We start from the raw sequence: 13,003 nt of genomic DNA, 5'->3' as shown, positions 1-13,003 counted from the left end.
TAAATGTGCAGTGCATATTTTCAAAAAGTATGCAGTATTTTGCTGTTGGGCTTTACTTCTGACTGAACAGTCGCTCTTCGTTGTATATAACGGGAATACCCAAAGGTTTTTCCTTTTCAACATATTATTATATTAAGGGCTCTCTCTATATATAGTAATGATGGTAAATCCTATAATTCTTAAAATAGATTAAGATGGTGAGTGAATTGATCGAGAGATTCATTACATAATTTAATATATCAGCCACAATGGAAGAGGCAAGTATCATTTATACTTAAAACCTTGCTTTCATGATCTGTGTTTCACAACATATGAGATTGTGGTATTAGACTGTGCTGTGAAATGGAGTTTAACGTCCTACTGTTCTTCTCCCACAGGGGTAATGTGGACACACTGTATACATAGTTAACTAATAATCGATATGTATAAACTGATCACCCTTTGAAATCATAATAAGGCTTCATAGTTTATTAATCTATTTGATATTTTCATATTGAAATCAGTGACTGTAACATGTCGGTAGTGGCTTACAGATCCCTCCCCGCCTAAATAATGTCGGATTTGATTTGATGAGATATTTGGATTAAAAACGCATTAAAACCAATTTATCTATGGAAGGTTGGATTCATATCCCCTTCAAAACATTTTAATCTTAAGGGCGTTACTCCATGCCCCAAGAAATGAATGAAATGAAATGGTATTTAACGTCCTACTGTTCTGCTCCTACAGTATGCGATGAGGGAAATTTTGCTCGGACAGCGGCACTACGACTTACACTGTCATGGACTATTTTACGTGCACGCCAATGTGCACGGTTTTTTCGCACAATCCGAATAACTAGACACCATCGCCCTGCAGCACTGACAAGGGGAAACCACGCCGGAAAATGGCGATGTGTGTAAATAGTTTATATTATACAGTGGAGATATGACACTTGCAAAAACATATATACTGTACGTTACAAGTACAGGTTAGATGTGAATTTATTGAAAAAAATATCAACTCAAGTAACAGCCATATAGATAATCCTATTTATGTAGATGTCACGAGCGCAATTTTATATAATAGTAGGTACGGTGTCATACTAGGTACGGTGAGATATAAATATATAGAACAGAATATTAAGTAACAATGATGTTATGAATTTATTGAAAAGAATATTATATGCATAATGTAGACGCACATATAACATGGAGTGAATATCGGCTTATCCGTATGGTATTTTAAAACTAATTGAGTGGCCAGACCCTAATTACGAAACAAAAAAATAAATAAATAAATAAATAAATAAATTCAAAACCAAGTCTTTTCACCATAATGATTCGAATTTATATTTTGAAATATATTGACTTCTCCATTGATTGTATAGATTCAAGTCTACTCGAAACAAACTACGTCATTTTGGACCTAACATATGGTTTATCCTTATTTCAATGATTCGATTCCGAGTACTGGTCATTGACTATGGAAGCGGTTGACCCGAATAAAACTGACAATGGTAGAAAGAGAGAGAGAGAAATAGGGTTTAACGTCCACTCGAAACAAACTAGGTCATTTCGCGACTAACATATGGTTTAATTTTATTTCAATAATTCGCTTGCGCTTAGGGCTCTTTAGCAGTGGGAGGAAACCGGAGGACCCGGAGAAAACCCACGAGATTGGACAGGCGACCCTACTCCTTGTCACGTACAGCCGGGGATTCGAAACCACGCCAGTTGACTCAATGACAGGCCGTATGATACAGCACGGACGTGCTAACCATTCGGCCATCCAACCCCCCGACAAATGAAATGGAATTTAACGTGCTACTGTTCTGCTCCTAACCTGGGCTAATGAAGACGGCAACCCCCCGACAAGGTTAGAAAGCACTATCAATGACTTGTAGCTGTTATATTTGAATATATTCGATAAGACCCACCACTGCCCAATGTCAGTCAATTAGCTTAGTGTCTGTTCTCAGACGGAGCGAACTGCAGACAGACAGCCTAAGTTTAGTATAACCACTGCCGTGCGGGACAAAGAGTCTGGAAAGGAAGGTCCTACAAATGAATATATGGATAGATATTCACCGTGAAAATTCTTCATATGACCAGTTAAATGATGTCCTAATCTCCTGATTACTTGTTTACAACAGTTGTTTTATAATTTATTGATAATTTTAACTAATACTGAAAAAATAAAAATTACATGTTGAAACCATAATTGATGTATATTATATATCGAAGCATATAATAACATATTGTTATTAAATCTGTATATTAACTCATTGTAGTTTTATTGTCAAGAATATATGAAATATAACTTCTGGTATTTGGAACATTTCCTTGAAACTTACATGAATAGATATAAGTAAATTAACAATATTTCATTCTTTTTCGTTTTTTTTTAAATTCTTATGTGTAATTATTCCTAAGTGTTTAAGTGTATAGCATAATATTTCATATAGTTTCTGCCATATTATTTGAAAATACTTACATTTAATGACAAGATGATATAATTATATTTATTATGAAGTAGAATTACAAACATCACAGTCATGAGTTAGTTAACTTCATTTTATAAATTATATTATGTTGAATATATTATCTAAAATAAAATGTTACCCTTTTTAAATTGTTAGCTATTTTCCGCATGAGTCAAAAAATGTGTTTAACTTGGTCTTCTTCTATAGTAATACTGTATATTTTTTCATTGACAATTGCTGGCGGTTTTGTTTAGTTATTTTGAGGTTTTAATGGATAGGTGCATGCAACATAATATTTTTAAAATGTTATCTAAATTTGTTTTTAATCTATTTTTACAATTTTTTAGTATTCCAGGTATATTTGGTATTCTGTTTTCTTGATTGTTTCCTTTACCTTTTTAATATTAAATACAATTCGATTGACCTGCATCAACTTGATAATTAACATATTATTTGGAGAGTCTTCAATATCCCCTACAAATAATTAGTTAATTAATATTTTGTTGTTTGAAGACTAAATTGTAGTTCTTAAATTATGGTTATTCCAAATCAACTGATTTTTTAAGGGAACCTATCAATATGGCATCTATATATTTTATACCAATTCCGAAATAGATGTGAATATACAGGCGTCGAGACAATGTCCCTAATATTAAAAATAGATAATGGTATTAAATATCCATTCTGATTTTGTAGAATATACATGTATTTATCAATAATTTTCCATGGTGTTTCTTGTATAATTTCGTTATTCAAAAGACACTTTGGCTCTTCAACATTTCTTTTTTAAAAAAAAACCCCGAACTATATTTTATTCAATAGCATAAGGATAGGATTATTCTGTTGTTGTATTTCGAGTATCTGAATATTAGGGACACACCAGCAAAACATGATTGGAGGGTCGGTTATGTGTCTTAAAAATGCATTGGATTATGAACCCTGATTGGACAATAAATCATATTATTTTTTTTAGCCTGTTCACTGTCCATCTCTTGCAAAATGTGGGCGTATCGTGCATGGTAACCTCTCGTTTTAATTTTCGGGCAACAGTTTGTTTACGTTTACAGTACAATATTGTTTCATTTTTAATTTATTTTAGATTTGCAGAAATCCCACAATCCTCCTTTATCATCTTGATCACGTTTATTGAAATATTGTCGTTGGTCAGATATGGAAAGCCCCACAACCTTCAAAAAGCTTACCACATCCGACATATTCTCTCCTGCCACAGATCTGTGTTAGCTTGTGGTCGTCTAGTTTTTCTCTCGCTCAGATATTGTTGTAATTATTTTCTTTAAGGCTTTACCGTTGGCTTTTGTAACAGGAACAACGATGGGTTTTTTTTGTCTATACGTTTTTATGTCACAACAGTTTAACAATAGTTTACGTTACAACATTTAAAATTAACATCTCTTTCTCTCAACCTCTACTCCTGTAAAAGTCTAACCAGCGTGGATAGACTCAGGAATACACTACATCATGAGAATCAATCAGACTTCTACCGAACCCAATGATGTTTGATTTTCTAAAGAACCCAAAGATGTCTGGTCTTCTAAAGAATACAGTGAGGTCTAACTATTCCAGCCCTCTCTCCCTCTTTTATAGCTTTTTACCCCTAAGGCTCTGTAACCCCCGCCCCCTCCCCAACACGACTTTTGTCTAAGTTTTATTGTAGTCTTCCCCAACAAATATTATATCATATTTTTTGCAAGAGTTTTTGTTAACATATTACATAATTTATTAAAATAAAGAACTACAATTTTTTTTCATCAACTTGTATTACGAATATAACAAAGTAACCATTTTCATCTGATGTACTTTTAATGACTTTTGGTTGAAAATTAGAATTCAGTGATATTGCTGTTCCCGCCAAATTTGTTGAACCGTGGAGTAGTAAATTGTCCCAGGTTATTAAAATGGAAAATAGTTCTTACGTTGAGCGGTAAACTGTGTACGGACATGAACTTATGATGACTTGCCCTTTCGTCAGGGAGAAAACCAATCTGTTTTACAGAGAATTACGAGTCTAGTAGTAATATCTCTGTCAAAGATGACTGCCTTAACACGTGCCGTCACAGCACGCGGCGTCAATCATTGGCTGAATGGCGCGTGCATTGTTTACATAAGACATTACTGCTTCGGGCGGAATGCTGCCTTTTAGTCATGCAGGATGAACAGAGAAAAAAAACAGCTTCTCATTTCATAATCCTACTTTGAAACGGTGTTAGGTAGTCCGAATGTGACGAACAACCCAGGTCCTGCATGAAACGGTGTTAGGTAGCCCGAATGTGACGAACAACCCATATCCTTGTACACCTTGCGTGTGCGTTAAAAAAACTCCGACAGTTTGAATTCCATTGTTTGTCAAGCACCATGTCCCTCATAACACAGTTCATGGCGTATGTCAATCTTAATTATCCCGGTTGAAGCAGAAAAGTAGGACTTTAAAACCCATTTCATTTCATAGTGTGTAATAATATATATTGAATCTCACAAAGAATTTTGCTAATAGCACACTGCACTGCATGGGGTATGCCTATCTTAATTATCCCGGTTGCAGCAGAACAGTGGGACGTTAAACCCCATCTCAATCATTCTGTTATTGTCCGCTATTTTCGCAATGTCACATTACAATATTATGTGTGTTGACTCTTTTGTCTTAATAAGGGATTATTATAGACTTGTATTTTTGTTTTTATTTTTTTTGGCGAGTGGGGGGGGGGTGGAGGTATTGAAGATTGTATTTAAATTAAGAATTGCTAATGACATGTATTTATTTACTTTGCAGAACAGCAATTTTCATATTCACTCCCAAGGACAGGTAAGAAGCTAAACAATTATATAAGAATTAAAATATCTGATTGTTTGTTATATGCGGAATAGTTTTAAAATGTCTTCCAATCTACAATATAGATCTAAACCTGGTTCAATTCCATTCCCTATTTTCAAAGAAATGATGAATTAAAGACCACTGCCGATTGTATATAAAGCTTCCTATATACTGCAGTGAGCACAAGCCAACACCATCTATGATGTTTGCGGAAGTCTATTGGTGGACCGCTGTTAGATTTGGTTGAATCCTGTCCAGTTGGAGGGGGTGGGGGTATTTACATTTGATATTTTTTGTTTTCTTAAAGATACATTATATAAGAGCTAAATATGCAGGTCTTTCGTTTGGCCTCAAATGTTATATTAATCATTAATTAGACATTTATTCAATTGTCAGCGATATCACCTCGTTAAATCAAGCTATTTAACACAAACATTTCTTCACATGACAAGCCTACAATCATCGCTATACAGTCTTAAGACCAACTAGAAATCAGCCAGATTTCTTCAAGTTTGGGAATGTGACCTCAAAGATTTGTTGAAGAGAATCCTGTCATCAACCTCTCAAAGACAATAAATTGTAGCCCAATTATTATCTATTCAGATGGTGTATTGTATAAGTGTCATATTACACTGCTCTATATTTAGAATGTAAAACTAAAGCTAGATGGGTTTGGAATCAGATTCTATGAAATTTGAATAAGAGAATAAGAAAAACTAATCAAATTAAACACAGAAATAAACAATTTAATAACAATTTAATAAAATTAAAAAAAATTGATTCAAATATTACATAATGTAATAATAAGCTTATTAATTTGATGTAATATCTACAGCAGCTTGTCTAAGCCAGGGTATAAAATATCTTTCATTATTTTACTCATATACTTTGATATTGACCAATTTGATGTTAACCAATTAAATGATTTTGGAACTTTTTCTTGGGGAGATAAATATTCATAAGTAAAACAAGGGTTGTTGAGCACATTACGATTGTATAACTCTTGCCAATTATATATTGATTTCTATAGAAAGGGGTCAATATCGAAATATTAATGGCCTATTGATCCATCGTACAATACTATTTACGAACTTATCAATTATCAGTAAAAGAAAATTTGATCCAAAATGATCTATTTTGGTGCAAAAATATGAACATTTACTGATTATTTACATACTGGGAAAAGGTCAACCCAAAACAATCTACATGTATTTGTTATTTAAAAGAGCTAAATCGCTAATATTTAGGACCTAGAAATTGACACAAATGGTTCGCAACACAAATAATAATGTAATATGAATGTACATAAACTGATTTAGTATTTATTGCGCATGCTCTCCAGATAGGAATATGACGTAACCGTTTGAGTTACTTGTGGAATATATCTAGCCCCGTCCTTAAAGGCATTCGTGAACCAATGGTAAAATGTTTATTTTGTCTTACAATCTTATGGAAGCCTACAACTACCATTCATAATTTCTACTTTTCGCCCCTTCAAAACACAAAAGTCGAAAAGTGACCTTGAAAGTAGAGACTATATCAACTTCTGAGGCGAAAAGACAACAGTACGACAGCAAGCCAAAATCAAAGGTCGCTAATTTTGTTAACGCGAATTTATTGTCAATGTCAACAAAACAGTACACCTTTAATAATGTATTATAACAATATTACTTATATTCTCTGTCACCACAGAGTTCTTGATGTGGAAAGTTACAGGGAAATATTTATTTATGGCTAGAAATATTTCCGTGTAAATTTCCACATCTTTCTTATCTAAATTAGATCCTGCTTATATATATATATGTAATTTAGATAAGAAAGATATGATATCATATCCCTAGCCATAAATAATTATTTCCGTGTAAATTTCCACATCAAGAACTCGTAGTATTATTCTTACAATTTCTCGTACAATAGGGACCACAAGGCAAAAAGTTAGGCCCGATATACGCGAACATCAAACCGAGATCTTTGATACATAAACATATAATATTAAGTTTTTTTCAAAACCGGATACAAATCGTTAGAGGGACCACAGCCTTCGATCCGATTATCACAAAATTCAAACCCAGGGTGTAACGGTGTATATTTAAACGGTTTTTAAAATCGGGTATAAATTGTAATTTTTGGTACACCCATGGTCCATAATCTAGGAGGTTACGGACCGATATGTGCGAATATGAAAAGAAACAAAAATCCGTGGAATATAGACATATATTTTAAGTTTGATCAAAATCGGATAAAAAAAATTGTGACTTCTACAGTGTCCACAACCTTGGTATTATATACTTTTATACTATTTGCGAACGAGGAGCGGGCAGTTTCAATCCAATTTTCATGAAATTCAAACTCAACCATGATGAGGGTGGAATGGTGATATGTTAGAACAGCTTTTAATATTGGATAAAATGCCAATATCGAAAGGAACCGCGTGTCCACAAATAAATTGTGGGCTGACAGGGGGGACTCAATACACGTCCACTTGAAAATATGGGCGTACAAAAATAGCTCAGCATGATAAAACTTGGTTTTTGGAAGACTAAACAACTGATATCAAAGACTTTATATGAAATGAGATTTTTATTTTAGAAATTAAAATGTTAAGTTATTTGATACTCCCACTGGCCGGTTAATAGTTGTCAACGCTTATGTAATTTATATTAGGGCAATGCTACTCAAGACGGACATGTTGTTTAGATCAGCATACCAAGCAATTAAAATCAGTGAACCGGACCAAACCCAAACATCCAAAATTTAGCACTTTTTCCTAGATAGTCCTAGCACTGTATAGACCATCGGATGCTTTTGATTTTCAACTGATTTAAACACGATTGCTAGTTAATAATTTAATTCAAAAATGAATAATTTAGACTTTATTTTTTTATCGTGAACACAGAAGCATTGACAATCAAGACTACATTGTTCCGCAAACGATAATAACTCCACTCAGAATGAAGTAATTTATTTGACTGAAATTTTCAATATATTCCCTTTTCATTATTTATTCTTTTAACCATTATAGTGAGAAATGTCAATTCTCTATCTCAGAATTTTCAGCCTATTTTGATGAAACTTGAAAAGCACTTTTATAACCCAACGATCTTGGTTCCTTTCGATATTCGCGCATAACTTCAGGATTATGACCTCTGATCGTACCAAAAATCGTTTGTTATTTTTTTAGCTTGTTCTCTATCCATCTCTTGCCAAATGTGGCCGTATCTTGCCTGGCAACCGCTGCTTTTTTTAAATTTCAATGTAAAGAATAACTTTTTATATGTTTTAGACAAATATTCAGATTGGGGAAAAGAACAATATCAAAATTGAAAACCAAGAGACATGTGTGAACGCTAATAATGTCACTGGTTTAGAGAGACGAATGGCGGTGCTAGAACGTCAGTATAGCAGTATAAATGTGGGGTTGAATGAATTAACGAGCGCAGTAAGAAATTACCAATCAATGTATGTTTCAAGAATAGAAAATGAAAATGAAACGGAATCTGGTACTAGCAATGAATACCATGATCAAACGGGATATGAAGAATTTACTAATACTGATACGAATGATGTATACGATGATGAATCACAGAGCCATACTCAAGCTAGCCAGAACATTGATGACACACAAGTTAAACAGCCAATAGTCGATTCAATATACGATGACATTACATCTGAGATGATGCTTGGTGGTGCTGCTGGTGCTCAGTATGATGTATACGATGATGAATCACAGAGCCATACTCAAGCTAGCCAGAACATTGATGACACACAAGTTAAACAGCCAATAGTCGATTCAATATATGATGACATTACAGCTGAGATGATGCTTGGTGGTGCTGCTGGTGCTCAGTATGATTATAGGTGAGTCCACGCTATAGCCACGGATTATTATTAGTGGATGGGGTCCTGCAGGAGGCAGGGCATGCCAACTCGTTCCACCGGTGCGACACAAAGGAATATCTGTTTCATTCCTTATCAGGTGTATTATACTTCGCAACAATTACTTGCCCTTTCAGAAAAATATAACAAATTTAAAATTCTTACATTGCAGGCGACCCCTGTCGAACTGGCATGCAACGATCCTGACTCTATTAACAGAAATCAGAGATAGACTGTCAAACATACCGATTCATCAACCGTCGTCGTCAAATAATCATCACCAAATTCCGATGAGCGTAAATGCCGATCCCCATTATAACAGTATTAGCGATGCAACAATTCCTCCGGAACTTTTGGATGGTGATAGACACCGTCCTTTGGAAGAGAGGGAATATTACAATATTGGCGACATGACAATCACAGAGACACAACTTGACATATTAGCGGCTTATGAACCTATTTCTACCAGTCAGACCGTGGATTACATCACTGCGATTAGTTCAAGTTACAGAAGCATTTCATCACTGACAGAGATGCAACGCATGAATGTACACCGCAGTCCTGGTGATGCAACACTAACCAATGAGTTTCAGGTATTTGGCGCTGACCGGAGCAGTGGACGACGATCAACTACAAATGGAATGACTAGAAACCGCGATTTTGAAATCCTTATCAAACACAGAAATGGGTACAGTTATAAATTTATGTTTTTTGGTTTTGTTTCACCTCTCTAGATGACCTCTCAACACTCCCAGCGTCTCATCTTATCCCCAGGTCTGCCACCCCCTAGCTACCATCTTATTACCAGTTTAGGGTTTAACTCCACTCGACACAAATTTGGTTATTTTGGAGCTAACATGAGGTTCAATTTTTATTTCAATAAATCCATTGCGCGAAGGGATCTTGAACAGTGGGTGGAAACCGAGGGACCCGGAGAAAACCCATGAGGATGGACAGGCAGCCCTACCCCTTGACTCAATGACCTTCTGATCTATAGCGCATTGCCCCACCCCTCCAGTTTATACATTAAACTAACACCATTTTTATTAAATTAATATTAAGACGTTGCTAACGCGTTCAAAGCACATGTTTCTGTTTTTGCACCGCAAGCTCTACTCATCTTGTTCTTGTAGTTCTTTTTTGTGATCAACATGAAAGAGAGAGAGAGAAATGGGGTTTAACGTCCATTCGACACAAACTAGGTCATTTCGGGACTAACATACGGTTTAATTTTATTTCAATAATTCGCTTGCGCGTAGGCGTCTTTAGCAGTGGGAGGAAATCGGAGACCACAGATGCACATCATTGCTGCTTTAGAGAGAGAGAGATAGAGAGAAATGGGGTTTAACGTCCGCTCGACACAAACTAGGTCATTTCGGGACTAACATATGGTTTAATTTTATTTACATAATTCGCTTGCGCGTAGGGGTCTTTAGCAGTGGGAGGAAACCGGAGGACCCGTAGAAAACCCACGAGGTTGAACAGGCGACCCTACTCCTTGTCACGTGCGACCGGGGATTAGAAACCACGCCAGTTGACCCAATGACAGGCCTTATGATACAGCACGCACGTGCTAACCATTCGACCATCCAACCCCCCGATCGACATGAAACTTGGCATGCTTGTTTGTTGGACAATTGCGCATCGATATCGATTGGAGTACTTTTATTTTTAATATGACTTCACAATTACAAGACGGGAGCGACGGCATCTAAGTTCGAATTCCTTATCCATGTAGGGTGGTACTTGTTTAATACAACTTCGGTTTTGCTAGGCATCTGTGCAGGAATCATGACATATGTGAAGCCACCCACTCTAAACGCTCCTTGTACGCCAATAGCATTGGATAGGGTGGGATACCCCCATTAATCAGAGAATATCATCAACATATGAATCATTTTGTTTAAACTGGCTTTACAGGTTTTAAAATATTTTACAGGCTACGTTCCGAGAGACGACATCAGTGGATATCAGTAGGACCAACTACTACCATACACGATATAAAAAAAAGATTCATGGATTGTTTTGGATGTCGACCGAAGGTGGATTATATCGTTACACAGAAACAGAATATTCGTGAAACACATTTTGATGACTTAAGCACACTCGGTTGCCTTGGTGTAGATGGTGGGTCCGTTGTTCATTGCGTCAGTTATCAAGAGAATGAAAATTGTATATATGATTTAGATGATGAACAAGAAAGCAACGGCATTCAATATTCTGCATTGGTACAATTTGACGATGTTATGTATATTAGTAGGGCCAAAGTATGAAATAAATGGGCCAACCTAAAAAAAATTGCAAGAAAACGTTTTATGGTTGTTTTCAAAAGTTGGCTGAAATTGAACTAAAGCAAAGGGTCTAAATATGACGTCAAAAATGGCCAAAGCAAAAAGTCTTATTGCAGAGGCATATGAACATATCATATAAAACACAAATTTATATGGAAAACAATCACTGGGTTTATTTCAAACTACGTTTCAACAAGTTCCTCTTGTCGTTCTCAAGTAAGTAATGAGAACGACAAAAGAAACTTGTTGAAACGTAGTGTGAAATAAACCCAGTGATTGTTTTCCATATAAATTTGTGTTTTATATTTTGAGAGAGGAAGGGTCAGGTTAATTATGTCTTCATTTTTTATTAATTCATTTACATTCGTTCATTTCTTCATTCGTTCAATTTTTTATTCATTCATTTATTTATCTGTTCTTTTATTCATAATTCATTTAATCACAAATATTACCAGCAAATCGGCAGAAACGTGTAAACGTGTTCAGCGTTGGCCTGATTTAAGAAAACTTTTCCTACGTAATACGACATTCATTTAAATTTATGCATTACATTTAAGTTTCTAATTATTTCTTGAATATTATATAATTAGTAATGATCGTGTATGCATTAGTGAAATTTATTAGATTTTAAGTTGATTTCAATATTTACATATGTCTTACTTAGTCATGGAAATTGTGCCATATAAACTGCATAATGATAATAGTAAAAGTTGAAGCCTGAACCCATTAGTGTGAATAATTAGGATCTGATAAACTCTCGCACCTGATTTTAAGCAGAGCATGTTTCTCTGTTTAGATGTTAATTGGATGTACACCTGTCTTTAGCGGAATGGAACGTTCAGTTTTGTAATAAGGCTTCTAGACTCATTCGAGTTAGTTTGTAGCTGAGAAGTGAGACGGAAGTGGTTGCCTTTAGTGAGTATTGTTACTGGTTATATAATAACATTACATATAAATATATATATATTTATTTTATGTTTATTGTTACTGATTATATTTTATGTTTATTGTTACTGATTATATTTTATGTTTATTGTTACTGATTATATTTTATGTTTATTGTTACTGATTATATTTATGTTTATTGTTACTGATTATATAAAAACATTATATATAAATATATATTATGTTTATTGTTACTGATCATATTTTATGTTTATTCTTACTGATTATATAATAACATTATATATAAATATATATTATGTTTATTGTTACTGATTATATTTTATGTTTATTGTTTACTGATTATATAATAACATTATATATAAATATATATTATGTTTATTGTTACTGATTATATTTTATGTTTATTGTTTACTGATTATATAATAACATTATATATAAATATATATTATGTTTATTCTTACTGGTTATAATGTATCTTTATTGTTACTGATTATATTTTATGTTTATTGTGTACTGATTATATAATAATATTATATATAAATATATAATTATGTTAATAGTTACATAAAATTTATTTTTACAATGCTGCATCGCTTGGCAGGATGTCCCGTGTGCGCTCCTGGCGTTGTCCTAGAA

At 34.2% G+C, this 13,003-nt stretch overlaps 1 protein-coding gene across 1 annotated transcript; it reads left to right on the top strand.

The window, feature by feature from the left end:
• Positions 1-5,205: 5,205 nt before the first annotated feature.
• Positions 5,206-12,473, top strand: LOC126810248 (uncharacterized). The gene is made up of 4 exons (XM_050535259.2): positions 5,206-5,285; positions 8,578-9,152; positions 9,343-9,858; positions 11,110-12,473. Exons 1-4 carry the CDS (start codon positions 5,232-5,234, stop codon positions 11,441-11,443), a joined length of 1,479 nt encoding a protein of 492 aa, XP_050391216.2. The 5' UTR covers positions 5,206-5,231; the 3' UTR covers positions 11,444-12,473.
• The last annotated feature ends 530 nt before the right edge of the window (positions 12,474-13,003 follow it).

This window comes from Patella vulgata, chromosome 2 (assembly GCF_932274485.2).
Source record: "Patella vulgata chromosome 2, xgPatVulg1.2, whole genome shotgun sequence".
NCBI classification, from domain to species: domain Eukaryota; kingdom Metazoa; phylum Mollusca; class Gastropoda; family Patellidae; genus Patella; species Patella vulgata.
The sequence above is the reverse complement of the archived record's forward strand: the minus strand, read 5'-3'. Positions and strand labels throughout refer to the sequence as shown.

Bases quoted from the DNA above. Each gene is read 5' to 3' on its own strand.
- LOC126810248 (XM_050535259.2), top strand. From the start codon at position 5,232: ATGTATTTATTTACTTTGCAGAACAGCAATTTTCATATTCACTCCCAA. The intron at 5,286-8,577 runs GTAAGAAGCTAA...TATATGTTTTAG, and splicing joins ATATTCACTCCCAAGGACAG to ACAAATATTCAGATTGGGGA. The intron at 9,153-9,342 runs GTGAGTCCACGC...CTTACATTGCAG, and splicing joins GGTGCTCAGTATGATTATAG to GCGACCCCTGTCGAACTGGC.